The sequence below is a fragment of the Euleptes europaea genome, chromosome 7, assembly GCF_029931775.1.
Source record: "Euleptes europaea isolate rEulEur1 chromosome 7, rEulEur1.hap1, whole genome shotgun sequence".
In the NCBI taxonomy this organism is placed as follows: Eukaryota; Metazoa; Chordata; class Lepidosauria; order Squamata; family Sphaerodactylidae; genus Euleptes; species Euleptes europaea.
Window position 1 is genome coordinate 88,264,330 of NC_079318.1, and position 27,759 is coordinate 88,292,088.

The window sequence follows — 27,759 nt, forward strand, 5'->3', positions numbered from 1 at the left end:
TCAAGTCTTTTGTCCACAGTCTTTCCCACTTCTGCAACATTATATCATGTCCCAGCATTTGTGCCCAAATAATCATGGTTGGTTTTATTCGGTCTTGTTCACAATAAAGTTCTAATAAGAGTTTGTTAGTTTAATATCTTAGATATTAAATGGTCACTAGTATCTAACAAAAGTTTCTGAAAAGTTGATTTGGTGTTGAAAAATCCTGTTTTTAAATCTTGCAAGTAAATCGAATTAATTTGACGATACTGAAACCAAGTTAATAACTCTTTAAATTCTTCATATTCTTTAAGTGAACATTTTGTACCTTCCCATTTCAAAAGATCTTGGTAAGTTAAAAATTGAGCAGGTCTAAGTGGGCACAGGGTTAACATTTCTTGTGATGAGAGCCACAGTGGAATCTTTGGTTCTAACAAATGTTTGTATCTAATCCATATTCTATAAAGAGAAGATTTAACCATATGTTGCTGAAATGATCCATGAGTTTTAATCTTATTGTACCACAGATAACCGTGCCATCCACTTCTATTATCATAGCCCTCCAAGTCCAGTAATCGAGTATTTTTAAGTCCATCCAGTCTGTTAGCCATACTAAAGCAGCCGCTTCAGCATACAATTTAAAATTTGGAAGTGCAAGTCCACCTCTTTCTTTAAGATCTGTCAAGTATTTATATGCAATCCTCGGTTTTTTGCCTTGCCAAATAAAGTTCAGTAGGTCTTTTCTCCAAGTATCAAAATATTTTACTAAGCCCATTCATTTCAATGGGCTTAGACTGGTGTAACTCTGCATTGGATTGCACTGAAAATAAATCAATGGGAGGAGCCCTGTTGTACCAGACCAAAGGCCTATCTAGTCCAGCATCCTGTTACCTAGGGTGGCTAGGGAGGTACATACAGAGGAAGCCCACAAGGAGGCAAAAGTCTCCCTTTCTCCAAGCAACTGGTATTCAAATAGGGTTGCCAGCGCCGGGTTTGGCATTTTGGGGGTGGAGCCTGAGGAGGGCGGGGTTTGGGGAGGGGAGGGACTTCAATGCCATAGAGTCCAATTGCCCAAGCAGCCATTTTCTCCAGGTGAACTGACCTCTATCGGCTGGAGCTCATTTGTAATAGCAAGAGATCTCCAGCTAGTACCTGAAGGATGGCAACCCTACTATCACCTGGAGATCAGTTGTAATAGCAGGAGATCTCAGCTACCACCTGGAGGTCTGCAACCCTATATTCAAAGGTTTTCTGCCTCTGAACCTGGAATCCCATTTAATTATCCCAGCCTTCCATAGACCTGTTTTCCACGAATTAGTTTAATCGCTTTTTAAAGCCATCTATTGATGATTGATGTATCAAGAGGGAGAAAAATTAGATAGGAAACCTAATATCCTGTTCCACAGTAGATGTTATATACATATTATTACCAATGATCATTAATAACCAAGCGTCTCCTGTGTCCTCCGCTGGACATTTGGCTGTTATTTCCCCTTTTTAGTGGGGGACCTCTTTGCTGCCCCCTTCATCCTGTGCCCTTTCCCGGGTCTCTTTCTCCTTGAAATATCTGTCACTTTTGGTCTCCGTCTCACAGCATCTCTGCGTGAGAGTATTGACGGGCGGAGTGGATGGGGAACCATGCGTGATGGGAAAACTCATTCGAGTTAACAAGTTGGGTGTTGGGGCGGAAAAACAGCTGATGCAGGGGCCGAGGTGGGGGTGGAGGAGCTGAGGGTGTGTCCGAGAACTGCCTGTCTAGAGAAATCTAAAAGAGATTCCAAGAGAGATGGATTAAGGAGGCGGAAGGGCCATCCCATTTATTGAACAAACAGGAAGTATTCCTCCACTCTCCACAATAATAGGAAATCATCATTTCGGGGGGAGGGGGCTCCATCCCATTGGAGAAGGGCTGCGTTAGAAGTGCTGAGTATGCCTCTTCTCAATAGGGTTGCCAACCTCCAGGTACTAGCTGGAGATCTCCTGCTATTACAACTGATCACCAGCCGATAGAGATCCGTTCACCTGGAGAAAATGGCTGCTTTGGCAGTTGGATTCTACGGCAGCAGTTCCCAAACTTTTTGCGTCATGGAGCACTTTTCAGGAGAGAAATTTGTCACAGAGCACTAATTTTCACCTAGCACCTATATACTAAACCGAACGACAGTGGTATTTTTCTTTCCAGACTCTTCAAGGAGCACAGCTTGAGAACTGCTGCTCTAGGGCATTGAAGTCCCTCCCCTCCCCAATCTAGGGTTGCCAAATGCCCGGTGGTGGTGGGTAAAATCCCACCAATTCACCGAGCTTCCCGCCGACCAGCGGAGGGCCGGCAGGCACCGCATGCATGCGCGCACGCACAACGAGCCTATGTCGCTTCAGGGTTTACCCGGAAGCGACATGGACACTCTAGCAACTTCGGTCCGCATCACTTCCGAGTAAACTGGAAGTGACGTAGACGCACGGGCGCACGGGCGCACCGTGCCAGGCGGATGCGTGCACTTCACGCTCCAAGAAACCTCCCGCCTATGGACCAACAGGAGCTGGTAAGCCTACCCCAAACCCCGCCCTCCTCAGGCTCAACCCCAAAAGCTTCCCACTGGTGGCGAAGAGGGACCTGGGAGTTTGAGTGGTAAATGGCCCCTTGCGATGCTACACATCCGGGTGTAAACCAGAAGTGACGTGGTGCCGCAGGCCGGCATAAGGGCACGCGTTGCCCGCCGGCCCTCAGCTGGTCGGCTGGAAGCCAGGTGGATTGGCGGTGGTTTGCCCACCGCCACCTGGCACTTGGCAACCCTACTAGGGAGCATGGCTGTAGGGGTTCCAGCTCTGCTTCTGTCTGGCTACCCCAGTGTGTGGGCCTCAGGCTTTGGGCCTGTCAAACGCAGCACACGACAAAAGCTCAGCAGAAGGCCCGTCGGAGGAGGCGGCAGGAGAGGGCACCAACATTGGGTGCCATCTCCTTCCTGGTGAGCTGAGCTGACAGGCGCCTCCCCGGAGGCTCCCTGCTGCATACGCTGCCAGAAATAACCCAGACACTACCCGCTCCCCCACCCCGGCCGCCTTCCTCCCCATTGTTGGAAACATCAGGACAGCTTGCTGTGAATACGTCCTTGTCTCCTCTCACCCCACTGATTCCTGGGTCACGGCATTCCTGCCACTTGCCCCTCATTTCTCTCCCCCTCTCCTAGGTTATTATTCACTATAAATAGGGGTCATACTCTGCGGACAAGGCATATGTCCACGTCTGGCTGGCTGGGAAAATACTAGCTCACTTGCTTTGATACAAGGTTTAGTATCTCTGCTAGACTGCTCTGAATTTTAATGTTATTGGGCGGGGGGAAGCTTCTTCAGAAGCATTCTTGGCATAACAGACAATGTTTTATTTATATTAAACGCCTCCTTGAGTTCCATGGGGGAGAAAGGTGGCTAATAAATGTTTTAAATAAATAAATGCATAAATAAATCTGGAAAAGTATACCAGTGATGCTTCTCCTAAAATCCCTACACTGACTTCTCGTCTGTCGATTTCTGTGCTGTACTTCCTTTAAAGAACTCAGGGTGGCATTTATTTATTTACTTACTTACTTTATTATAGTCTTCATTTTTCACTGTGCCACTTTTTCTGATTAGGAAAAAAGGATTTTGTGTAATGTGTTTTGGCAGAGTGTACAGGACAAACTATAGGGCGCTTTCAGAGGAGCCCCAAGAGCAACGCCTAGCAACATTCAGGGCTGCCAAGTATCTTAGCCGATTCATCCCAGTCAATTAATGATATCAGTTTTGTTTTATTAATTGATTAACAAATAGATTAAATCCACATACATCTGCATCTGATTAAAATTATATTTCTGAAGAAGTATTCTGTTGTGCATGAAATAAGTGGGAATGCCTCTTGTTAAATAATGGCTGCTCATATCACAGCAAGGAGCACCATGTTAGAAGAAGCATTCTCTCGTGCATGGTAAAACAGTGGGAATGCCTGTTCTAAGATATCTGCCAACTCAGTTCTTGTAAATTCATGGATTAAAAATAATATATTTTTCATAGGATTGCCAACCTCCAGGTGCTGGCTGGAGATCTCCCGCTATTACAACCGATCTCCAGCCAATAGAAATCAGTTCCCCTGGAGAAAATGGCCGCTTTGGCAACTGGACTCTATGGCATTGAAGTCCCTTCCATCCCCAAACCCCTCCCCCCTCAGGCTCCACCCCAAAAATCTTCAGGTATTTCCCAGCCTGGAGCTGGCAACCCTACTGATTCATTCAAGGTAGTGGATCAAAACGATTTTAATCTGTTCATCGAACTGATTAGTCAACTAAATAATAATCAACTGGTGAAAGGCATTTCCAGAAGAAAAATGGACAAATATGAAATTCAGACCGCAAAGAGGTTCTGCAACGTACTGGCGGAGGGTGTCGAATAAGAGCAGCATTTTTTTTTAAATTGTTTAAATTTCACAAACGCACCAGGAACCCTCAGAGATGGCACTGCCAGCTCAAATCACCATGTCCATTTAAGAACGTGCTGTTCACCCGTGCCCTCAACCCATATTATTATCTGGCTCCACTTTCCGTTTGCTTCAGTCAACACACGTTTTGGGGGGTCACTTTCTCTCACTTGCAAAGACGCGAACCCTGAACTGGGTTAACGAGGCCAACTCGGTGCGGTCACAAAATTGCCCGTTGCCTTTGTGGCTTCTATCGACTCCCCTCAGAGTACAGCAGATAAAATATTGTTTTATAGATTAGCAGATGGACTGAGAATGAGCTAATAATGGACCTTCTTGATCAATGCCGCTCTCTAATGGACTTCGGAGTGGACAGCAAATCACCCATCCCGTGCTGGCCTGGAGCACTAGGCCACGCTCCCCTTCTCTTCACACACACACACACCCATGTGAACCTAAAAGTCGCCTTTCTGGGTCAGAAAAAAATGTCCTTCCCACCACAGTCTGTCTCCAACAGCTGCCAGGCATATGCCTCTGTGGAAAGCCACAAGGAGAAGCTGATGGCCTCCCCCGCCATTGTCTGTCTTCAGTAGGGTTGCCAGGTCCTACCTCTCCTCCAGTGGGAGACTTTTAAGGCACAGCTCAGGATCACACGGCAAAGCGTGAATGCGCCAATGCGCGTGCGCATCACTTCCGATTTACAACCGGAAGTCCCACCTCGCAAAAGGCCTTATGCCACTCAAACACTTAGTTGTAAACCGGAAGTGACCTGCAGCGGCATGTACACACGTCCACGTTTGCCCACCAACCGTCAACTGGTCGGGCAAAGGGGCAAATTGCCAGGGGTTTGCCCGCCACCACCGGGCACCTGGCAACCCTAGTCTTCAGCATTCACTAAAGGCCAAAATAGACGTGATGCTGCCACCATTTTAAGTCAGTTCAGGCTCACAGTGCAACACTGTTGTTACCGCCCAATGCCTTATCAAGAGCCTAAACTGCCATGGGTGGGGGGAGCTGGTTCAGCACTTGATAAGGGAGGGGGACACAACCATCTCTGCCCACTGGATTGCAGGCCCAATCAGGATCAGGCCCTCACGGCATTTTCAAATTATTGTAAAATGGTGGTGGATCTCTATCAGCTGGAGATCAGTTGTAATAGCAGGAGATCTGCTGCTAATACCTGGAAGTTATTAAAAAATTACAGCATGTGGCAAATTAAATAGTACATTAAACAACTTTGTGTAAAGCAAGGTATATATATTTTTTTCTTAATTTTGTATTAAATGAATTAGTGTAACATAATTGTACATTTGCTTGTATGTTTCATTCAATTCAAGCGCATTAAATGTTAGCAAGTCAAAATTATGCAAGTCAAAAATTTATCAAATCAGCTCACTGTATATTACAAAATAAATCTTGATAAGGTCTTGTTTGAGAATCTCCCAATGGGCAGGACAGGCTCCCGGTGAAGTGTCCCTGTTTCAATTTCTTCTTCAGCTGCCCTGAAGTTATACAGAGATGAATTAATTGAGAGCTGTATCTTTGTGACGCTTGCAAATTATGCTGTCGGTTTCTCTATTTTTTAAGGATCCTTCCTCTCATTGGTATCCCCAATGAAACCCGATCAACAATCCTGTTAGATTGGCGTTGCAAAGTTGTTTAACGTACTATTTAATTTGCCACATGCTGTAATTTTTGAATACCTGGAAGTTGGCAAGCCTACCCATCCAAGAACTAGGGTCGCCTCTACTTAGCTTCTGAGTTGACCTGGTTGGCCACTGTATGAACAGACTGCTGGACTTGATGGGGTGTGGTCTGATCCAGCAGGGCTTTTCTTATGTTCTTATAAGTTCTGACGAGATCAGGGCAGCCAGAGCGATCCAGGAGTTACAAAGCCAAGTAAATTTCCCCATGGCTTATTATATCAGCTACGGCACCATTAGTATTCGAAAGTCTCACTCCTCTTGCTTTGCTGACTATGTGCTTTTGGTTCCTTTCGCAGTGGACGGGTGCATTCATCGGGCCGCGGGGCCTTTGCTGAAAGAGGAATGCCGGACCCTAAATGGATGTGAGACTGGCAAAGCCAAAATCAGTTGCGGTTACCGTCTTCCAGCCAAGTGTAAGTCACCACACGCGTGCTGAGCAGGTCGGGAATAATCGTCGGCTTTGCATCGTTGGAAAGGGCTCGTGTGCTTTTAACACCTGCAGAGTTGGCAGAAATTCAAGAGATGAAGCTTTCCCTATCGCTGCATTTCCATGCCTAGAATTTCAAATCCCTGGCCGTTTGGATGCTTTTTCTGGGCAAATCTCTGTTGATCTAATAAGCTTTTATCTTGAACACATGTATGCTCATGCAGCTGCCTTCTACTGAGTCAGACGCTTGGTCTATCAAGGTCAGTATTCTCTGCTCTGACTGGCAGCGGGGTCTCAGATAAGAGGTCTTTCACATCATCTACGATCTCTGATCCTTTTAACTGGAGATGCCAACTGTTGCACCTGGGACCTGCTGCATACAAAGCCTATACTTTGCCCCTGAGCCGTGACCCCTCCTCTCTTCCCTTTCCTCCAAGAAGAAGAAGAGTTGGTTTTTATAGGCCGATTTTCTCTACCACTTAAGAATCAAACCGTCTCACAATCACCTTCCCTTCCCCTCCCCACAATAGACTGTGAGGTAGGTGGGGCTAAGAGAGTGTGACTAGCCCAAGGTCACCCAGCTGGCTTCTTGTGTCGGAAAGGAGAAACTAACCCGGTTTACCAGATTAGCGTCCGCCACTCATGTGGAGGAGTGGGGAATCAAACCTGGTTCCCCAGATAAGAGTCCACCACTCCAAACCACCGCTCTTAACCACTACACCACGCTGCCTCTCCAAACAGCATATATTGTCCTTTTTTATCCATACAATAACCCCGTGAGGCGGGTTTGGCTGAGAAAGAATGACTAGCCCAAGTTCGTGCAGTTAGCTTCGTAGCAAAGTGGAGATTGGAATATGGGACTCCCCTGGATCCTAGTGAAACACTCCAACTAGTACACGTACCGGCTCTCTGTATAAATTCCCTCACAAGATTGTGCTGGGCCCCTCAATTTTTTTTTAAAGCCCTATTATGCCTAACTTTTCCTGCCTGGATGAGATTCAGGATTACCTGTGATGTGCCCTCTTCCCGGCATCTGATAAAGGGGTATTGTTTCGTCCTCACTGTTGAAAGGAAAGTTGGAACTTAAATCCCTTCTCCCCATCTCCGTGCTTGTTCTTTTCCTCCCATACCTCTCCCTGCCCCCCCTTTCTGAACTACTGACTGAGCAGGAGTGGGGTGTGAGAATGTGAAAGAGAGTGGACAGGGAGAAGCTTTTCTCCCTCTCTCATAATACTAGAAAGCGGGGTCATCTGCTGAAGCTGGAGGGGGAGAGATTCAAAACAGATAAAAGGAAGTATTTCTTCACACAACACATAGTTACATTGTGGAACTCCCTGCCCCAGGATGTGGTGATGGCTGCCAACTTGGAAGGCTTTAAGAGGGGAGTGGACATGTTCATGGAAGAGAGGGCTATTCATGGCTACTAGTAAAAATGACTACTGGTCATGGTGCATACCTGTTTTCCCCAGTATCAGAGGAGCGTGCCTATTATATCAGGTGCTGTGGAACCCAGGCAAGACAATGCTGCTGCAGTCGTCTTGTGGGCTTCCTGGAGGCACCTGGTTGGCCACTGTGTGAACAGACTGCTGGACTTGATGGACCTTGGTCTGATCCAGAATGGCCTTTCTTATGTTCTTATTTTCTTAAAGCAGCCATGGGAGATGCCAGCCCAGGTCTCCTACACTCAGACTGAGAATGCAGCCATGGAGGGTGCATGAAGACCCATAACGTGTGAACGTTGCCCTTAGAGGACTGTAGTAATGCTGTGGGGTGGGAACTCAAGAGCACCCCACCCTCCTTGGCTGGAGCCGTGAGCGTGCAAGAGTGGCAGAGACGCTTCATTTTCCGGGGGCAACTGTTTGGACTGGTAGCCCTAGTTACGTTCAGGGGGTCATGTGCATTTCACACAAGAGCTATGTAAAGCGAGGGAGAGACTTGAGAGAGAGCAAAGAATTGAGCATCGTGAATACTCTTGCCTTTCTTTTTTATCCCTCGCTTTAAAAGCAAACGTCTGGTCCTACAAAGTTAGATTTGAACGTGGGCAGGCGAGGCCCCGTTTCAAGCAATGGCGGGGGGGGGGGGAGCCAGTCGTAAGCCGAGACAGATTTCACGCGTGCACTCTTGAAGCGCTTTGGAACACCTCTCCCACGCTTGCTTGGCGTGCATTTGCTGAAGACGGCAGAGCAGTTTCAGAGGAGCTGGCTGACGGATGGCCAGGCAGGAAGATGGATTTTACAATCGTGTTTAAACCTTCTTGTGTTTTTTCCTGTGTCATCTGTGACCAGACGTGTTCTATTTGAAGTATATTTTAAGTCCTCCCCACCCACTTTGTTTACAATCACACACATGTCCAAAGAGGTTTTTTCACATTTTAACCTCTCCTGCCTGTACTGAAGTGTGACGGGGAAAAGTCTTCTCCTCTTCAGGCTAAACATACCCAGCTCCTTCAGCCTTTCCTCGTAGGACTTGGTCTCCAGACCCCTCACCGTCTTCGTTGCCCTCCTCTGGACACGTTCCAGCTTGTCTACATCCTTCTTGAATTGTGGTGCCCCAAACTGAACACAGTACTTTAGGTGAGGTCTAACCAGAGCAGAGTATTGTGTGATCTGGACACTATGCTTCTGTTGATACAGCCCAAAATCGCATTTGCTTTTTAAGTCACCGCATCACACTGCTGACTACTAAGACCCCTAAATCCTTTTCGCATATACTACTGTTCTTATTTGTGGGCAGATGTTCTTATTTGCTTGCCCAGAAGAGCTGCTAAAAAAATCCCCTCTTCTGCAAGAAGTTTTCTTTCCAGTTCGCCATCCCATTTCACCCCGATCTCTACTTCCTGCAATCCCTGTTGGTTGCAGAGAATTGTAAGAGGCGGGAAGAAGTTTTTTCCTGCCCACTTCCCCTCCCCTCCCACCCTCTCCTTTAAAAAATGTGCAGGTGGCTTCCTCACTCCTCGAAATCAGCCCTCCTTAATTAAAAACCTAAGCGAATGTGGCAGCGGCATATCAATCAGATGCCCATAAATACAGCTCTTAGCTCATCGCTTGCTAAGTGAGCAAACTGAGAACGGGTTAGTGTGTTGGAGTAACAGCAGATGAACATACAGAGATGGGTGAGTGACAGACAGAAGGAACCGGTTTCGCTTTATGTTTGCTTGCTTTCTACATCGATGAAATGTTGTTAAGGCCAAAGAAGCAGCTCTGAGGGGTGCGGCCTCTGCTTTCCTTAGTCTTTTATGCATGGCTGTTTCACTTGCCATCACCCCTCCGATGACACTGGGCCTTGGTTTGGATTATGCACGCCATTTCTGACTTTCAGAGGTCGCCTCGCTCTCCCCTGCTTTTCCTCGCATTTCAAGGGACCTGTTTTATCTTGAATTTCAAAATGCGGGCAAAACGTAGGGAAACGCAGGGGGAGAGCAAGCCGACCTCTGATGGTCGGAAACGGCATGCATAATCCAAACAAAGACCCGGAGTCGTCGGAGGGGTGACGGCGAGCGAAACAGCCATGCATAAAAGACCCTTGTTTGTCTCTTCTCCTCTGCACATAATACTTTGGGAAGTAGACAGCTCTTACAGGGTAGAGTCTAAGAGCCAGACCTTAGGGAGGGGCTGTGGGTTGCCAGTTTACACCTGGAAATGCAGCATCGCAAGGGCCCATTTACCACTCAAACCCCCAGGTCTCTCTTCGCCACCAGTGGGAGATTTTTGGGGCGGAGCCTGAGGAGGGCGGGGTTCGGGGAGGGACTTCAATGCCATAGAGTCCAATTGCCCAAGTGGCCATTTTCTCCAAGTGAACTGATCTCTATCGGCTGGAGTTGTAATAGTAGGAGATCTCCAGCTACTACTGGAGGCTGGCAATCCTAACTGTGGTAGCTATGGCTGCCAGCTCTGAGCTAAGAAATACCTGGAGATATTGGGAGTGCAGCCTGAGGAGTTCGGGGCTTGGGGAAAGGAAGGACTTCAGTGGGGTATAATGCCATAGAGTTAGGGTTGCCAGATCCCTCTTCGCCACCAGTGGGAGATTTTTGGGGTGGAGCCTGAGGATGGCGGGGTTCTGGGAGGGGAGGGACTTCAATGCCATAGAGTCCAATTACCAAAGCGGCCATTTTCTCCAGGGGAACTGATCTCTGTCGGCTGGAGATCAGTTGTCATAGCAGGAGATCTCCAGCTAGTATCTGGAGGTTTACTGTACAGATAAAGAAGAGCACGCAGGCTACAGTCACCAACGCAAGGCTTGAATCATTTGTGTATTGTTTCATTTCGTAATATTTTTTTGAAGTTTATTGAGCCTGTGTGCTGTTCTTTATCTGTACAGTTCGTTGTTTTCAGCATAGGGTTTGTTTTTTAGTATCTGGAGATTGGCAACCCTATTTGTAAGGTTTATTGAATAGTGGGTATAAAGAGCAGCACTATAGAAAAGCTGTTTTTATTTAATGTCCTAGCTTACTGCAGTCTTGACAGTACATCTACAAAAGTTACAACTAGCTCTCAAAACTATTGTTAAGCTGCCAGCTATACATAATCCTATCTGCTAGACAATTATGCTACATAGATGGCTTATAATATTAAAAAAGGGAAGGGAAAAGAGCCAAGTCCTCTGGGATGCACAGGGAATGCATAATTCGAGCTTCTATGGAGCCAAACTCGCTCTGGGCCTTTAGGTCAGATGTACAATCTTGAAGTGCAGGAGAAACTGATTCTGCTACTTTCCAGCAGCTGGTGGCTATGCACAGCACTGATTGGCTAGTGCCTGTAACGTCATGAAACCAACTCCCCATCCTACCCACCCCCTATATCCAGAGCAGTGAATGTTAAGTATAACGAAAACTGATTTTGTAAAAAGTAAGATACTAAACAAATGGTTAGTGAGGTAAATATGAAAAAAAATTAAAAGATAGACAGTGTGCCTGGAGTATGGAGACAAAGAGCAACTCAGCCCTGGATTTGAGGTGCATAGGCAGAGGGAAGATAATTTTTCCTTTCAGAAGAAAGAAACATACCCACTCTGGTTTATACACATCACTTTGCACCCAGATGGATGAAAGCTCTTTTCCCGATAACCTAAAGAACTGCTGAAGGTGGACGATTGTCAGTTAAAGAGAGCCAGTGTGGTGTAATGGTTAAGAGTGTCAGAGTAGGATCTGAGAGACCCAGGTTCAAATCCCCACTCGTGGTATGGAAGCTTGCTGGGTGACCTTGGACCAGTCACTCTACCTCAGTTTAACCTACCTGGAGGTTGGCAACCCTAGGCCAGTTATACACGGTCAGCCTAACCCACCTCACAGGGTTGTTGTGAGGATAAAATGGAGGAGAACAGAACATTGTAAGCAGCTTTGGATCGCCACTGGGGAGAATGCTAGGGTATCGATGAAGTTGATAGGTAGACAGACAGACAGAGTTATTTACCTCATTTATACTCAACCTGTCTCCCTAGTGGGGATCCAAAGTGGCTTACAACTTTCTCCCTTTCCCCATTTTACCCTCACAACAGCCCTTTGAGGTGGGTTAGGTTGACAGTGTGTAACGGGCCTAGGGTTGCCAACCTCCGGGTGGTGGCAGGAGATCTCCCATTATTACAACTGATCTCCAGGTGACAGAGATCAGTTCTCCTGGAGAAAAATGGCCGCTTCGGAAGGTGGACTCCATGGCATGAAACCCCACTGAGGTACCGCCCCTCCTCAAACCCCGCCCTCCTCAGGCTCCACCCCCCAAAAAATCTCCCATTTCCCAACCTGGAGCTGGCAAACGGCTCCAAGGTCATCCAGCAAGGTTTTGTGACCGAGTGGGGATTTGAACCAGGGTTTCCCAAATCCTAATCTAACTCTCTAAACATTACACCATGCTGGTGTAGAAGGGAGAAAAGAGGAGAGAGCAACAAGAGGGCAACTGGCCACCTTAGGGACTCAAGTAGGGTTTCCACCTTACAAGTACTAGCGGGAGATCTCCTGATATTACAACTGATCTCCAGCCGATAGAGATCCATTCAGCCGGAGAAAATGGTCACTGGCAATTGGACTCTATGGCATTGAAGTCCCTCCCCTCCCCAAACCCCGCCCTCCTCAGGCTCTGCCCCAAAAACCTCCCACTGGTGGTGAAGAGGGACCTGGCAACCCTAGACTCAAGAGATTATAGCCTCCTGGAGGGGAAAATTTGGCAGAGGTCAATTGTCCCAGTGATTTAAGCAACTTGCCCAGCGCTACTTCACCACCACCACCCATAATAAGTGTAGGGAAAACAAAGCAGGAGTTATACCAATAATGTATGATTTGCTGCCTTTCTAGATGTGATGCTCACATCTTATAAATGTATTGGGGGGGTGAGCTGCATTGATGGTAGAAAACATAATACAAATGGATTGTAGAGGAAAAACCAATACAATTGAAAGCGCACAAAGGCAGCCAACCAGATGGCTGTGATAGGCGATTACTCAATGAGCATGAGGCTCAGCTGAATTTGGGAGTGAGGGCTTGCTGGCTCACATCTCCTGCTCTTGACCACCACACATGCTTAAGAGCACAGAGACTGAAACGAGAGGGCTCCGCTGCAGAATACTCTGTGTTTTCAATCACCATTTAATAGGGTTGCCAGCCTCTGGGTGTGGCCTGAAGATCCCCCAGAATTAGAACTGATCTCCAGGCGACAGAGATCAATTCCCCTGGAGAAAACAGCTGCTTTGGAAGGTGGCTTTAGGGTTGGCAACCTCCAGATACTAGCTGGAGATCTCCTGCTAATACAACTGATCTCCAGCCGATAGAGGTCAGGTCACTTGGAGAAAATGGCCGTTGGACTCTATGGCATTGAAGTTCCTCCCCTCCCCAAACCCCACCCCTCAGGCTCCATTCTAAAAACCTCCCGCCGGTGGCAAAGAGGGACCTGGCAACCCTAGGTGGACTCCATGGCATTATACCTTGCTGGGGTTCTGCCCCTCCCCAAACCCCTCCCTCCTCAGATTCCACCCACACAATCTCCAGGTATTTCCCAACCGAGAGTTGACAACCCAACCAGAAGAGGTTGCCAACCTCCAGGAACTAGCTAGAGATCGCCTGCTATTACAACTGATCTCCAGCCGATAGAGTTCAGTTCACTTGGAAAAAACGGCCGCTTTGGCAATTGGACTCTATGGCATTGAAGCCCCTCCCCTCCCCAAACCCCACCCCCTCAGGCTCCGCCCCAAAAACCTCCTGAAGGTGACAATGAGGGACCTGGCAACCCTACCTACCGATCAATTACGTTACCCCCCTTGTCCCACAAAGCCTTCCGAGCCACAAAGGCAGGAAGGACAGAATGCAAGTGAGCCTCTTGGCAAAGAATGCCTCCCTCCCCCACCCAGAAACTCATCCCAATTCCCAGGCCCTGCATGCAAAATGGGGAGTCGCTCCTGCTTCGTGGAAGGGCACAAACCGAGCCCCACGGGTCCTCCCTGCCTCCCCGCACTAGGCCCCTGGACTCCGTGCCAGGAATGCCGATCTGCGGGAGCGCGTGCCAGGCACACGTCCATCTCGCCTTCTCTGGTGTGAGGTATTCAAGTCACATCCTAAGCAGGTGCTTAGCATTCAGCGCAGGGAGCAGCGGTTTCCTCCGACAACCGCTTCCAGGAGCAACCGCTGCAGCCGTGCAGGCAAGAGGAATGGCAGTGGGTGGGAAGAGACGGATCTCGTGAAATCACAAGCATGTCTCTGGGCTGGGAATCCAGTTCCACAGAGGAACCCTTAATGGGGGGGGGGGGGAGAAAGGCAGCAGAGTTGAACGGAAATGGCGTGTGCGCCTCTGGCCTGGCCGGGTTACTGCCGCTCGCTGTAACCTCTCGCCGGCCTCAGCAACCTCCGGGTACTAACTGGAGATCTCCTGCCATTACCACTGATCTCCAGCCGACAGAGATCAGTTCCCCTGGAGAAAACGGCCGCATTGGCAGATGGACTCTATGGCATTAAAGTCCCTCCCCTCCCCAAACCCCGCCCTCCTCAGGCTCAGCCCGAAAAACCTCCCACCGGTAGCAAAGAGGGACCTGTCAACCCTACGTAATTCCCAAACTGTGCACTGGGGAACGGCTCCTAGGCCTCAAGAGATTCCTCAAAGGATGAAAAGCAGACACCTGCAGAAAGAGGCTGCCTGCCGCTTCTCTGCATGATTTTATTTATTTATTTATTTGCATTGCTTTTAGTCTGCCTTTCTCACATAGTGAGTCAGAACAGTCAGCAAAAATGGGCCATTCAGTAAGCAATGCTTTAGGATTTTAGAAGTCTAGAGCCACCAGAAAGAACTGAAGTATAGCGTAAGTATTAACATGATACATTTAAGCAGTACAGAAGTTATATAATAGGATCCTACTTACAATAAGCTATACACGGCAGTATAGACCACAGTCTATACAATTATTTATCCAAATAAGTTTGATTTGCTACTCTGGCCTTGCTTCCTTGCTTCCCATCAAGCTTCCGCTCAGGCAACTCTGCCATGGTTCTGCATTGGGTGGGACCAAACCATTCCAGCATGAGCCTCATGCAGAGAGACAGAAGACATACTCATTCTTTGAGCAGCTAGATAGGAGTCCAGTAGCATCTTAGGTCATTTATGCATGGGAGTTTTATCTGAGGATCGTTGCTCGCTGGACCCACACCTTCCTGTTGGGAATCTCTGCACCAGCAGTCTCCAAGCTCAAATCAAGTCCCACCCCTTTAAATGCTGCTTTGTAATTGTCTTACTCATAGTGCTTACTGTGAGAGAAAATCCCCCCCAAAAACCCAATTGCCACATAAAAATGCGTTTTAAGAACAACATAAAAAACGGAGCAATCTGAAAGCGGGGGGGGGGGGGAGAAGAAATCTAAGCCTCAGTTTTAAAAAGATTTTCTTCTGCTCAGAAAGAGCTCTGAGGAAGCATTTGAATCCTCACCTCTGAGGCATTTGAATCCTGAGGCATTTGAATCCTCACCTCTGGACATGCTGCTTTGTAATTGGCTTTGAGCGAAACAAAACTTGCTTGCCCCACACTTTGCCTTATGCCTGAGGATTTCACCTGGGCTTTGCTCAAGGAAGATGGAAAAGTCGGGTTAACAGAGGAATGGGAAGACTCAGACATTGCAAGGGCTGGCTGCAAGGTCATCTCTAATGGATGGGAAATTCATGCATAACTCCAAGGAACAACCGAGACAGACCGGGGGTGAACGTGAGTGAAAGTACCCATGCATAAACGACCTTAGAGACCAACAAGAATTTTGGGGAATAAACTTTCGAGACTTAAAGCTCCTTCATCAGATATCTTACTGGTCTCTAAGGCGCTACTGGACGCGTATCCAGCTGATCTGCTGTAGACCAACACGATCTTCCCTCTGAAACCATTTTTTGAGGAGGCTGCCTGCTGTATCTCTGCATGAGTATCTTCTCCAGGCTTAACTCTGTCCCAACAGGAGCGGCACCCAGATCAGTGAGCGATGCAGCAGCAGTGAGTGGACTCCTCAGAGGACACAGAATACTCTCACACACATTTTGGGTGTAAGAGTGAAGCATGCCTTAATTATTAATTCTAGAAAAAGAAGTCTGCCCAGCGAGCAGAAGTTTGAGAAACGCTACTCTCCTCTCACAAGTTTAACATTTTTGCAATTTAACATTTTTGTCTTTCTATGATTCAGGTTATTTTTTTCTCTTCCCTTCCTGCAATAGTAGTAGCATTTACTTAGTGATCTGAGAATATATGAAATGCCCCCCCTTAAATTCTCCCAGAAGAAGAAGAGTTGGTTTTTATATGCCGACTTTCTCTACACTTAAGGGAGACTCAAACCGGCTTACAATCACCTTCCCTTCCCCTCAACACCCTGTGAGGTAGGGGGGGCTGAAAGAGCTCTAACAGAGCTGTAACTTGCCCAAGGTCACCCAGCTGGCTTTGTGTGTAGGAGAGGGGAAACAAATCACCAGATCAGCCTCCGCCGCTCATGTGGAGGAGTGGGGAATCAAACCCGGTTCTCCAGATCAGAGTCCACCACTCCAAACCACCGCTCTTAACCACTGCACCACGCTGGCACCCAGCGAGAGGCATGCCCTTATTTCCGAGAGGAGCTGCCAACCCGTTATTAGCCTTCCGCCTCTGTTCTGCTACAGGATCGGTTTTGCTTATATTTTATTTATTTTGAGGATTTATCCCCTGCCTTTCTCCTCTAAAAGAATGTGCGCGGCAGCTAACAGTAATAACAATGAAATAGCATATAAAACATCCAATAAAGCAACAGTAAATACTACAATATCAACACATCAATCAAAACAATGTCGTCAAACAGCACTAAAACATAACAGCCCCCTAGGCCTCAGGATACCAAGTTAAGTAGTCAATTAATTTCAAAGTGTTCCCCCACCACCGCCACCAAAAAAAACCCCAAATATGTTTTTCAAATTACAGAGCAAGACCTGCAAAGAAGATCCAGATCCTTCCTCTAGGGGGATAAGTTCTCTAATTTAGGGTCAGCAGCTAGGGTTGCCAACCTCCAGGTGGCACCTGGAGATCTCCTGATGGTCACTAGAGCAAGTGAGAAACTTAGGGGGCATGTTTTCTGGAACAGGCTTCCTCAGGAGGTGGTGAACTCTCCTTCCCTGGAGGTTTTTAAGCAGAGGCTGGATAGCCATCTGTCAGCAATGCTGATTCTATGACCTTAGGCAGATCACGAGAGGGAGGGCACCTTGGCCATCTTCTGGCGTGGAGTAGGGGTCACTGGGGGTGGGGGTGGGGAAGGTAGTTGTTCATTCATTCATTTATTCATTTAGGGAGGTAGTTGTGAATTTCCTGCATTGTGCAGGGGGTTGGACTAGATGACCCTGGTGGTCCCTTCCAACTCTATGATTCTGTGATTCTGTGGTGCAGAATTGGTGCCATGCACTCTTCACTAGCCCCTGCTAACAGAAGGGCTACTGTAGTCTCCACCCACAACGGCTTCTGGACACTCTTCAAAGGCAGCCCCACGTGACAGTAGCCAATCCAAAGGTAACTAAAGCATGACCGGCTGTGCCAACATTCTTTTTTGAACGTTGTAAGTCACCTGGAGAACTACGGCTGGGAGGCAGAGTATAAATATTTTAAATAAACGCGATCAATAATTTAAATAACGCACACCATTGCCTGAAGGAGCAAACATAATAAAATGTGTTTCTTCCCCCTCGATCAGTAGGTATGATCATAAGTATCTGTATTTTCTGGTCCCTGCGCTGGTGGTCCCTATTTAATCCCTATTTTTGCCCTTGGGAGACACATTCTTAAAATGGGGGGGAGGGGTAAACGTCTTTCTTCATTGTTCAGTTCCTTTCCCAAAATCATAAAAAAAATAATCTCTGAGCAAGGAGCAAATGGGTGCATCTTGTCTCTAGTGCACATCCTTGCCAGTTCAAGCACATGAACAGTAAGGTGCATTCAGAACACAATCTGCTGTTTCACACACTGAAGCTGCAGAATCGGTGTGTGTGTGTGTGGGTGTGTTTGGGTTTTTTTCGCCGTCAAGTCACAGCTGACTTACAGCGAACCCGTGGGGTTTTAAAGGCAAGAGATGTTCAGAAGTGGTTTGCCATCGCCTACCTCCGCGTCACAGCCCCGGTATTCCTTGGAGGTCTCCCATCCAAAAACTTGCCAGGGTCGAAGCCGAGAGTGTGTGACTGGCCCAAGGCCACCCAGCAAGTTTCTATGGCAGAGTGGGGATTTGAACCTGGGTTCCCCAGGTCCTAGTCCGACACCTTAACCGCTACACCATGCTGGCTCTGCCTCGAACATATTATGGGACAATTGTTTTCCTCTAGTATGTTCTTTCGATAAAGATAATCACCCTCTCAGAGGAAAAACTATTGCAGAGCAAATGAATACCGCAAACAGCAGGCGGAGAAAAACCTTCAGCGATGGGTAATCATGTGTGTGTTGGGGGAAGAAGCTCAGTCAGGAAGAATAGGCACTTTCCTGTTTCCAGGTGGAATGCTGGAAGGTACATGTGTCCTGGCCTAGGGAACCTCAGCCAGCTAGGATGTTCCTGCGCTTGTATTCTATTCCTCACTTAGAAATGTGTTTCCCTTGATGCACTTTGCAGAATTTGCAGGCCCAGAGAAGCCACAGGAAGCCCACAGCCTGGTCACAGAAAATGCATGGGAAACTCTCTAGAGTTTGAGCAGATTCTGGAGAGGTCGCATATAAACTTCCTAAATAAAGAAATGTTAAAGATTAATTCTAACCTCCTTCCTCCCTGGATGGGCCGAGAGAGTTTGGAGAGAACTGTGACTGGCCCAAGGTCACCCGGCAGGCTTCATGTGGAGGAGTGGTGAATCGAACCCAGTTCTCCAGATAAGAGACCGCCGCTCTTAACCACTACACCTTGCTGGTTTCTCTGACAGCCTTTCAAACACTTAAAGAGAGCAATCACGTCCCCCCTCAACCTTGTCTTCTCCAGAGGAGGTTCTCTTCTCTAGTTCCCAAAGAAGATGCTACCTTGTATCATTGGCAACTATATCACTGTCTCCTCAGACTGGGAGTCTCTCTCCAGGGTCTCAAAGAGAGGGTCTTTCCTCCCCTTCTGCTGGACATGGACCCTGGGCCTTCTGCACAGAACTGCAGAGAAGCATAGCTGTTGGTGCCTTATACCGGAAACATTATTGGTCTACTCCTGCTGGGAGTCAGTCCCTTTCCCAACACCAGCCAGCGAAGAAGAAGGAGCAGGAGGAGTAGTTAGTTTTTATATGCCGACTTTCTCTAAAGGGAGAATCAAACCAGCTTACAATCACCTTCCCTTCCCCTCCCTACAACAGGCACCCTGTGAGGTAGGTGGGGCTGAGAGAGCTCTAAGAGCTGTGACTAGCCCAAGGTCACCCAGCTGGCTTCATGTGTAGGAGCGGGGAAACAAATCCAGTTCACCAGATTAGCCTCTGCCGCTCATCTGGAGGGGTGGGGAATCAAACTTGGTTCTCCAGATCAGAGTCCACTGCTCCAAACCACTGCTCTTAACCACTACACCACGCTGGCTCTCCAGCTATTGTCCAAGCAGATGCTGCCATGCTGTTGACCGAGCAGATGCTTCCACGCTGTTTCGAACAGGAGATGGAGTCAACCTCATGGAGTGGCAGCAAAGAAATCACACGCCTCACAGAAAATGTGAGTTACATCCCTGCTCGGCTTTGCAAATACACATCCCAGCTATGGTCCCCTCACCCCAGTCTTTCATATGCTGGAATATTTGAACCAGACTCCAACAGAGGAGGTGCCATCTTATAACAATTGACTCTGGGAAGCCACGGGGAGAATTATGCTCAACTAACACCTTTTCCATTAAGTGGCACTACTGCTAATTAACAGCATCCTTTACACTCTTTGGAACAACCTTGGGGGAAATTGACTTTAAAAGTTTTAAAGCTCCTCGGAATTATTATACAATCATTGTCTTCCATCAGGGGAAACTCAAATTCTGCATTCAGAAGGACCGAATTCTGCTGTTAAGAAGACAATCAAGTATGCAGCATTTTAAATCCCCGCTGGTCTTTGGATTTAAACTCCTGATGCTGTTAGAGGTGCTGTCATGATCCTAAGACCAGTTAGGGAGTGAGGCAACCTGTAGGCCTCAAGACAGCCTTTCCGTCACACACAGGCCTCAGACCTGGCTGCCAGTTTCCCCGGCACCTTCCCAGCTTCAGGATTGGGCTGGGGGGAAATGGAGGGGAAAACAGTAGCCGATCAATGAAGAGGAAGGAGAGCTTGGATAGAAAGTATGTAAGGCCCTGAATACATGAAGCTGCCTTATACTGAATCAGACCCTTGGTCCATCAAAGTCAGTATTGTCTACTCTGACCAGCAGCGGCTCTCCAGGGTCTCAGGCAGAGGCCTTTCACATCACCTACCTGCCTAGTCCCTTTAACTGGAGATGCCGGGGATTGAACCTGGGACCTTCTGCATGCCAAGCAGATGATCTACCACTGAGCAGCGGGGGAGGAGGAGGAGGAGGAGGAGGAGAAGAAGAAGAAGAAGAAGAAGAAGAAGAAGAAGAAGAAGAAGAGTTGTTTTTTATATGCCAACTTTCTCTACCACTTAAGGGAGACTCAAACCGGCTTACAATCACCTTCCCCCACAAAAGACACTCTGGGAGGTAGGTGGGGCTGAGAGAGCTCTTAATAGAACTGTAACTTGCCCAAGGTCACCCAGCTGGCTTTGTGTGTATGAGTGGGGAAACACATCCCGTTCACCAGATTAGCCTCCGCCGCTCATGTGGAGGAGGTAGGGTTGCCAACCTCCAGGTACTAGCTGGAGATCTCCTGCTATTACAATTCATCCCCAGCCAATAGAGATCAGTTCACCAGGAGAAAATGGTCGCTTTGGCAATTGGTCTTTATAGCATTGAAGTCCCTCCCCTCCCCCGCCCTCCTCAGGCTCTGCCCCAAAAACCTCCCGCCGGTGGTGAAGAGGGACCTGGCAACCCTAGGAGGAGGGGAGAATCAAACCCGGTTCTCCAGATCAGAGTCCACCGCTCCAAACCACCGCTCTTAAACACTACACCACGCTGGTGTTGTGGGCGTGTTTGGGGAGGGAGAGATCCCTGGAAGGGACGCCCTGTCCGTGGCGAAACCCGCGTGGTCCCCCCCATTTCCTTGACATATGCCAAGAAGATCACGAGCTGTAATCTGCAAAAGACTTTTTCTAGTATGATTTTTAAAATCAGTTACAGCTCGGTTGCTAGACTAAAACATCCTTAAAGGGCCACAAGGCTCCTGTTTATTTTTGTTGCAGCAGATTAATGCAGCTACCCCTCTGGAATTATTACCATGGAATGACCCTCCGGGGAAGACCTTTGGGAGGGGTGTCGAATCTTCTAAGATGGCCCTAGGAGGGAAATTACCAGCGAGGGAAGCAGCCTGGAAGGTTTGAAATCCTGTATTTGCTTCTGTCCTTTGGAACGGAAGCCAGGAACCATCCCCCCCAGGAGGCTTTGCAAGCAGCTGGCCTCGCTTTGTGGGATGAGAGCCTGACTGCAGAACCAGCTGTTGCGAGTTGGAGCACCTTGGCTTTGTTTGCCAGGGCTTTTGGCTCCGGAGCCACTCTCCGGGGCTTCTCCTCCAACCCCTGCTGCAGCTGTAAGGGAAAAGGAGCCAGCAGGCAAAGCCACCGGTTGCATCCCAATGGGGGATGCTGGCTGCTCCTTCCTTTCGCTTTCCCAAAGAAGGGGGGCAGCCTCTCTTCCTGCGTCAGGCCCCAGGTGCAACTGCCACCTGGCTTTCCGTTCCTGCCACCAGCAGCTGAACCACGCCCCACCTCTCACTTCCTTGGAAGGTGAGGATGGGGCGGCCTTTGCCCAGAAATGCTGCTTGGAATTAAAGAGTCAAAAATATCCTATGAGGCCCCCACACAGACACACAGATAAGCTCTTCTTCCCTGGAGGTTTTTAAGCAGAGGCTAGATGTCCATCTGTCAGCAATGCTAATTCTATGACCTTAGGCAGATCATGAGAAAGAGGGCATCTTGGCCATCGTCTGGGCATGGAGTAGGGGTCACTGGGGGTGTGGGGAAGGGGAGGTAGCTGTGAATTTCCTGCATTGTGCAGGGGGTTGGGCTAGATGACCCTGGTACCTTCCTACTCTATGATTCTAAGTCCCGCTTGGATCCCTTTACGTCTTCTAACTTCCAATGGCTGTTTTGTCTTGGAGGTTGACCTTGAGGGAGGGCTACGCATCATCTGGAAGAATTCAGTAGGGAAAAATTGACTGCAAATACCCATTTATGTCCCTGTAGGCAATGTTCTGTACTTTGCCCAAGAGAGCCTGCTTGGAATGAAAATCCTGAAGTACAATTTCCCAGTAGGATCTATGCTGTGAGGAAAGGATGTTGGCCGTGAGGTCATCGGTTTCATCTCGTGGGTGCATTAAGCTCTCATCCTGGAACCAGAGCCTCTGGAAGGGTTCCCCCCAGGACACAGCGCTCAGTTGCTGCCACAGCCCTAGGGGGGAAAACTGCATCTAGACAGCCAAGTGGTTGTGAGTTCAAATCCCCAGGAACGGCTTTTTTTGTGTATGTCTTTTGCCCAGGAAGGTTGCTTGGAATTGAAGCCTCAAGAATGACTCCTGAGAGCAGGTAGCCAACAGCTAGTATAATGGGGGAGAGGCAGAAGAGGCTGGCTAAAGAGGCAATAGTTGTGAGTTCAAATCCTCAAAACTATTGTTCAAATCCTCACAACTAAGTGGTAGAGAAAGTCGGCTCACCACCTCCCAAGGAAGCCTGTTCCACTGAGGAACCGCCGTTAGAAAGTTCTTCCTAATGTTTAGATAGAAACGCTTTTGATTTAATTTCAACCCGTTGATTCTGGTCCGACCTTCTGGGGCAGCAGAATACAACTCGGCACCATCCTCTATATGACAGCCCTTCGAGTACTTTAAGACTTGACTTGAACGAACCACTTGCTGAGTTGATACCTGCCTTGGGTGGAGCCATGTTTGGGGAGGCCAGCCCGGAGGCTGCAGGTTCCATGCAAAGAAGAGAGTGAAAATCTGGTGGGAAACTTCGAACATGGACACTGTGGATTCTGAAGACGGGCATCATTGGCTTAACAAAAGTCTTGGGGATGTGGTCAAGAAGACTATTCAGCAGCCTGAACTGGTAAGAAGGAAAGGAATGAGAAACAATCTCATGGGTGTGGACTTCAGGTACTAGCTGGCGATCTCCTGCTATTACAACAGATCACCAGCTGATAGAGATCAGTTCCCCTGGAGAAAATGGCTGCTTGGGCAATTGGACTATATGGCATTGAAGTCCCCCCTCCCCAAACCCTGCCCTCCTCAGGCTCCTCCCCAAAAAACTCCCACTGGTGGTGAAGAGGGACCTATGTGGACTCCATGCTGTGATTTCGATAACCAGCCGACTATTAAAGGACCCCACACAACATGGTTCTAGGTGCTCTAATTGGCTGTTCTGGGATCAACAAAAAAAAGAATTTTTAAAAGGAGGATTTGAACACACAACTCCATACCACGCATAAAGTTATTAGAGCATATAAGAAAACACAGCTTGGAAGGATCCCCCATGATAAGATCATGATTTGTGCCCGTTTTTGTATCTTCTTGAACCTACAACTTAGGATCATTAACTTAGGAAGGGAAATAGAACAAGGTAAGCTCTAAGCAACAAAGAAGGTGGACATTCAAGGCAGACGCGCCGACTCCATGAAGGTATGTTACAGCAAAAGGTAGGTATGAAACACAAGCATGGGTTGCTGCTACTTAAGAGTGGACCAGGCCTTTGGTGCAGGAAGAACCAGCTGTCAGCAAAGAATCCCCAAAACCACATTGCGAAGGAAGGAAGGAAGTAGTAGAAGAAGAGTTGGTTTTTATAGGCTGACTTTCTCTACCACTTAAGGAAGACTCAAACCGGCTTACGATCACCTTTCCCTCCCCACAACAGACACCCTGTGAGGTAGGTGGGGCTGAGAAAGTGTGACTAGCCCAAGGTCACCCAGCTGGCTTCATGTGTAGGAGCAGGGAAACAATTCCAGTTCACCAGATTAGCGTCCGCCGCTCATGTGGAGGAGTGGGGGAATCAAACCCGGTTCTCCAGATCAGAGTCCACCGCTCCAAACCACTGCTCTTTCCTCTTGTGTAAAGGACCTGTGCAACGTTCCAGTGACTTGCACGTAGAGACAAAGAGAAATATTATAATAACCAGTGTAAAGAAATAGAAGAGAACAACAAAAAAGGAAGAACGGGATCTGTTCCACAAGATCCAAGAAATCAAAGGGAAATTTGAAGCACGGTTAGGCATGCTGAATGATCAACATGGAAATACATTAACTGAACAGGCCATCTAGTTCAACCTCCTGCTCAATGCAGGATCAGCCTAGAGCATCCCTCACAAGTGTTCATCCAGTCACTGCTTGAAGACTGCCAGTGAAGGGGAGCTCACCACCTCCCTAGGCAGCCGATTCTACTGCTGAACTACTCTTACTTTCAAGTGTTTTTATGAGAAGCATCCTGTTCTGATTTCTGTTGATCCAACAGCTGTGAAAGGTTTAGTGACACAGCCAGGATAGATTTATATCTCTTCTGGTCTGTTGGCGACTCTTCTTGTCCAGTCCCTCTGTTGTGGTTCCAAGGGGACTGATGGGAGGGAGACATGACCCCCCCTCAGGATTTTTTACATTATAGAATCATAGACTCTTAGAGTTGGAAGGGACCACCAGGGTCATCTAGTCCAACCCCCTGCACAATGCAGGAAATTCACAACTACCTCCCCCACCACATCCCCAGTGACCCCCTACTCCATGCCCAGAAGATGGCCAAGATGCCCTCCCTCTCATCCTCTGCTTATTAATTACTGCATTTCTAGTCTGTCTGTCTCATAAGGACTCAAGGCAGATGGCAAAAATTAAAAGCCAACAATAAATACAGCACAATAAAAGCTATTAACAAGCTATCAGCAAACCTTTAAAAGCACAACGAGTATCCCATTCATAAGAATTTATTTACCATCAAATCACAGTTGATTTATGGTGACCCCATAGGGTTTTAAAGACAAGAGGCAAACAGAGGTGGTTTGCCACTGCCTGCCTCCGCGTCACACCCCTGGTATTCCTTGGAGGTCTCCCATCTAAATACTTGCCCAGGTCGAGGCCGAGAGTGTGTGACTGGCCCAAGATCACCCAGGAAGTCTCCATGGCAGAGGGGGGATTCGAAAATAGGTTTTCCCAGATCCGAATCCTACACCTAAACCACTATACCATGCTGGCTCTCATTCATAAGAATGCCCTCCTAAAATGTTCCATTTTACACAGTTTGTGGAAAGACTGGTGTGAGAGTCTTCCTGAGCTTGTCAAGAAGGAGGAGGAGGAGGAGGAGCAGCTGGTTTTTATATGCCGACTTTCTCTACCGCTTAAGGAAGAATCAAACCGGCTTACAGTCACCTTCCCCTCCCCACAACAGACACCCTGGGAGGTAGGTGGGGCTGAAAGAGCTGTGACTAGCCCTAGGTCACCCATCTGGCTTCATGTGTAGGAGTGGGGAAACAAATCCAGTTCACCAGATCAGCCTCCGCCGCTCATGTGGAGGAGTGGGGAATCAAACCCAGTTCTCCAGATCAGAGTCCACTGCTCCAAACCACCGCTCTTAACCACTACACTACACTGGTTATTCCACCTGGTGGCATCTCCCATAGAGAACACTGGGGTACGGGCAGGCACTGATCTCACTGTTTTGCGGTGTGGCACCTTCAAAAGGCCCTGCTGAGTTGAGTGAAGCTTTCACACTGGAGCATATTGGCAGTCGGGGTCCTGTAGATAATGTTGTTCCCACATAAGGTTGCCAGCCCAGCGCTCGTACCCAATGAAAGATTGTGGGGGGGCAGGAACATACCTGATCGGTGTCATGCTAGTGCTTCGATGTCACTTCCGGCGCGAACCGGAAGGGATGTCATCACTTTGGCACATTACTCTAGGATTCTCCAAAAACTCTGTGGTGAACCATAGAGTTTGTGGTAAATCCTAGAGCATCAAAATGTCATGACCCCTCTGACCAGTTCAGGGAATTGGAGATCTCAAGGGAGGAGCCGAAGAGTCAAGGTTGGTGGCTGGTTCAGGTCAGAAGTGGCATTGCTGAGTTGGCACGATGCCAAATTGCCCCCTCCCACTCCCTGTTGAATGGTGGTGGAGAATGGGGGTTCAGGGCGGAAGTTTTCCCGCTATATCAGGAGACCTGGCAACTCTCATCCCAGATCATGAAGGACCTTCTAGGTGATAACCAGTGCTTTGATTGGACCCTGGAAACTAGATGGAAGCCAGTGGAATGACCACGAAATAGAAGTGATATTTATTTTTCTTTCAATATATAATATAAATATTGAGGACTCCAGCTTAGTCTCACAGACCTGGTGCTCCACCTGCATAATTTCAGATTTGCAACCACACAAACACTCAGCGTGCGAGAAGGAACCCCAAAGCGTCCCGTGGGGAACTCCCCCATCCCTGTGGCTTGATACAAATGGTTCTCTTTCTTCTGAAACCGCCGCCTCGTATGCAGGCGAAGCCAGCCTGGGCCTTCAAGGGCTGCTAGCTATTTATCATGCCAATATTATAGACTCAGACGGCAAATGCAAAGGACTATTGATTGGGCTGTCATGGGAGAAGGACGGCACGGGGGCAGGCGTCAATAAAAGCAGCTGCGTGCCAGGCTCCCGTCCCTCCGTAAATCACATCCACAGGAGTCAATCTCCCCCTGCTCGGCTTTAATAGCAAAACCACCTCTTTAATGGCAAATGCCAGCGGTCTCTAAATCACCCTTCGGAGGGCAAGGATGGAGGCGCGTCCAGTATTGACAGAAATCGGACATGGAGTGGTGATAACGGGCTGGCCTGGAGACCATAAATCACCCCGACGGAAAGCAGTCGAGCAGCTCAGCTTTACCATGTAGCACCACAAACGCGAGGGATATATTCTGATCTGCCCGAATCTCCCTGGTCTCCAGGGCTCCCCTCTTGTAGGGTGTGCATTTAAAAGACCATGGCAAGAATTCATCACAACTCTCTCGAAATCCACCTTTCTCTTATCTCCAGGAGTTTGCGCAGCATAGCGGCATCGGAGGCTGAACTATGACTGGGGTGCTCTGACCCTGGTTCGAATCTTACCTCTACCATGAGCTCGCTTGCGGGAGATGTGGGAATCTGCACGCTCTCTCTCCCTCTTAGCCTCCTGTCTACATAATATCAGCCTACTTTACAGGTAGGGTTGCCAGGTCCCTCTTCACCACCGGTGGGAGGTTTTTGGGGCGGAGCCTGAGGAGGGCAGGGTTTGGGAAGGGAAGGGACTTCAATGCCATCAAGTCCAATTGCCAAAGCGGCCATTTTCTCCAGGGGAACTGATCTCTATCGGCAGGAGATCAGTTACAATAGCAGGAGATCTCCAGCTAGTCCTGGAGGTTGGCAACCCTATTTACAGGGCTAGTGTAAGGATTGCAACCATGTGTGTGAAATGCTTGAAGGCATGCTGGGAACACTGACTACTATTGCAAGGTTCGAGTCCAATAGCCCCTGGACTCGAATCTTGCTCTTCTACTGCAGACCAACGTGGCTATGAGGTCATTTATGCAGGAGAACTTTGTGTTTGGTTTGCTGCACAGTTTTCTGCTCCGAATTCTCAAACATCATATTCATGAGAGCTCCCTTCCCCCCCTCCCCCAATTCCAGGAGTACCTTGTGATTAATTAGCATCCCCAGTGAATCACAGAA

General features: G+C 48.3%; 1 protein-coding gene across 1 annotated transcript in view; it reads left to right on the forward strand.

The window, feature by feature from the left end:
• Positions 1 to 27,759, forward strand: part of MACROD1 (mono-ADP ribosylhydrolase 1) — a 437,490-nt gene that overhangs the window by 387,941 nt on the left and 21,790 nt on the right. Inside the window, exon 5 of the mRNA XM_056853852.1 lies at positions 6,426 to 6,542. Within this exon, the coding sequence (XP_056709830.1) occupies positions 6,426 to 6,542 (117 nt within the window). The remainder of the gene's footprint in view (positions 1 to 6,425; positions 6,543 to 27,759) is intronic.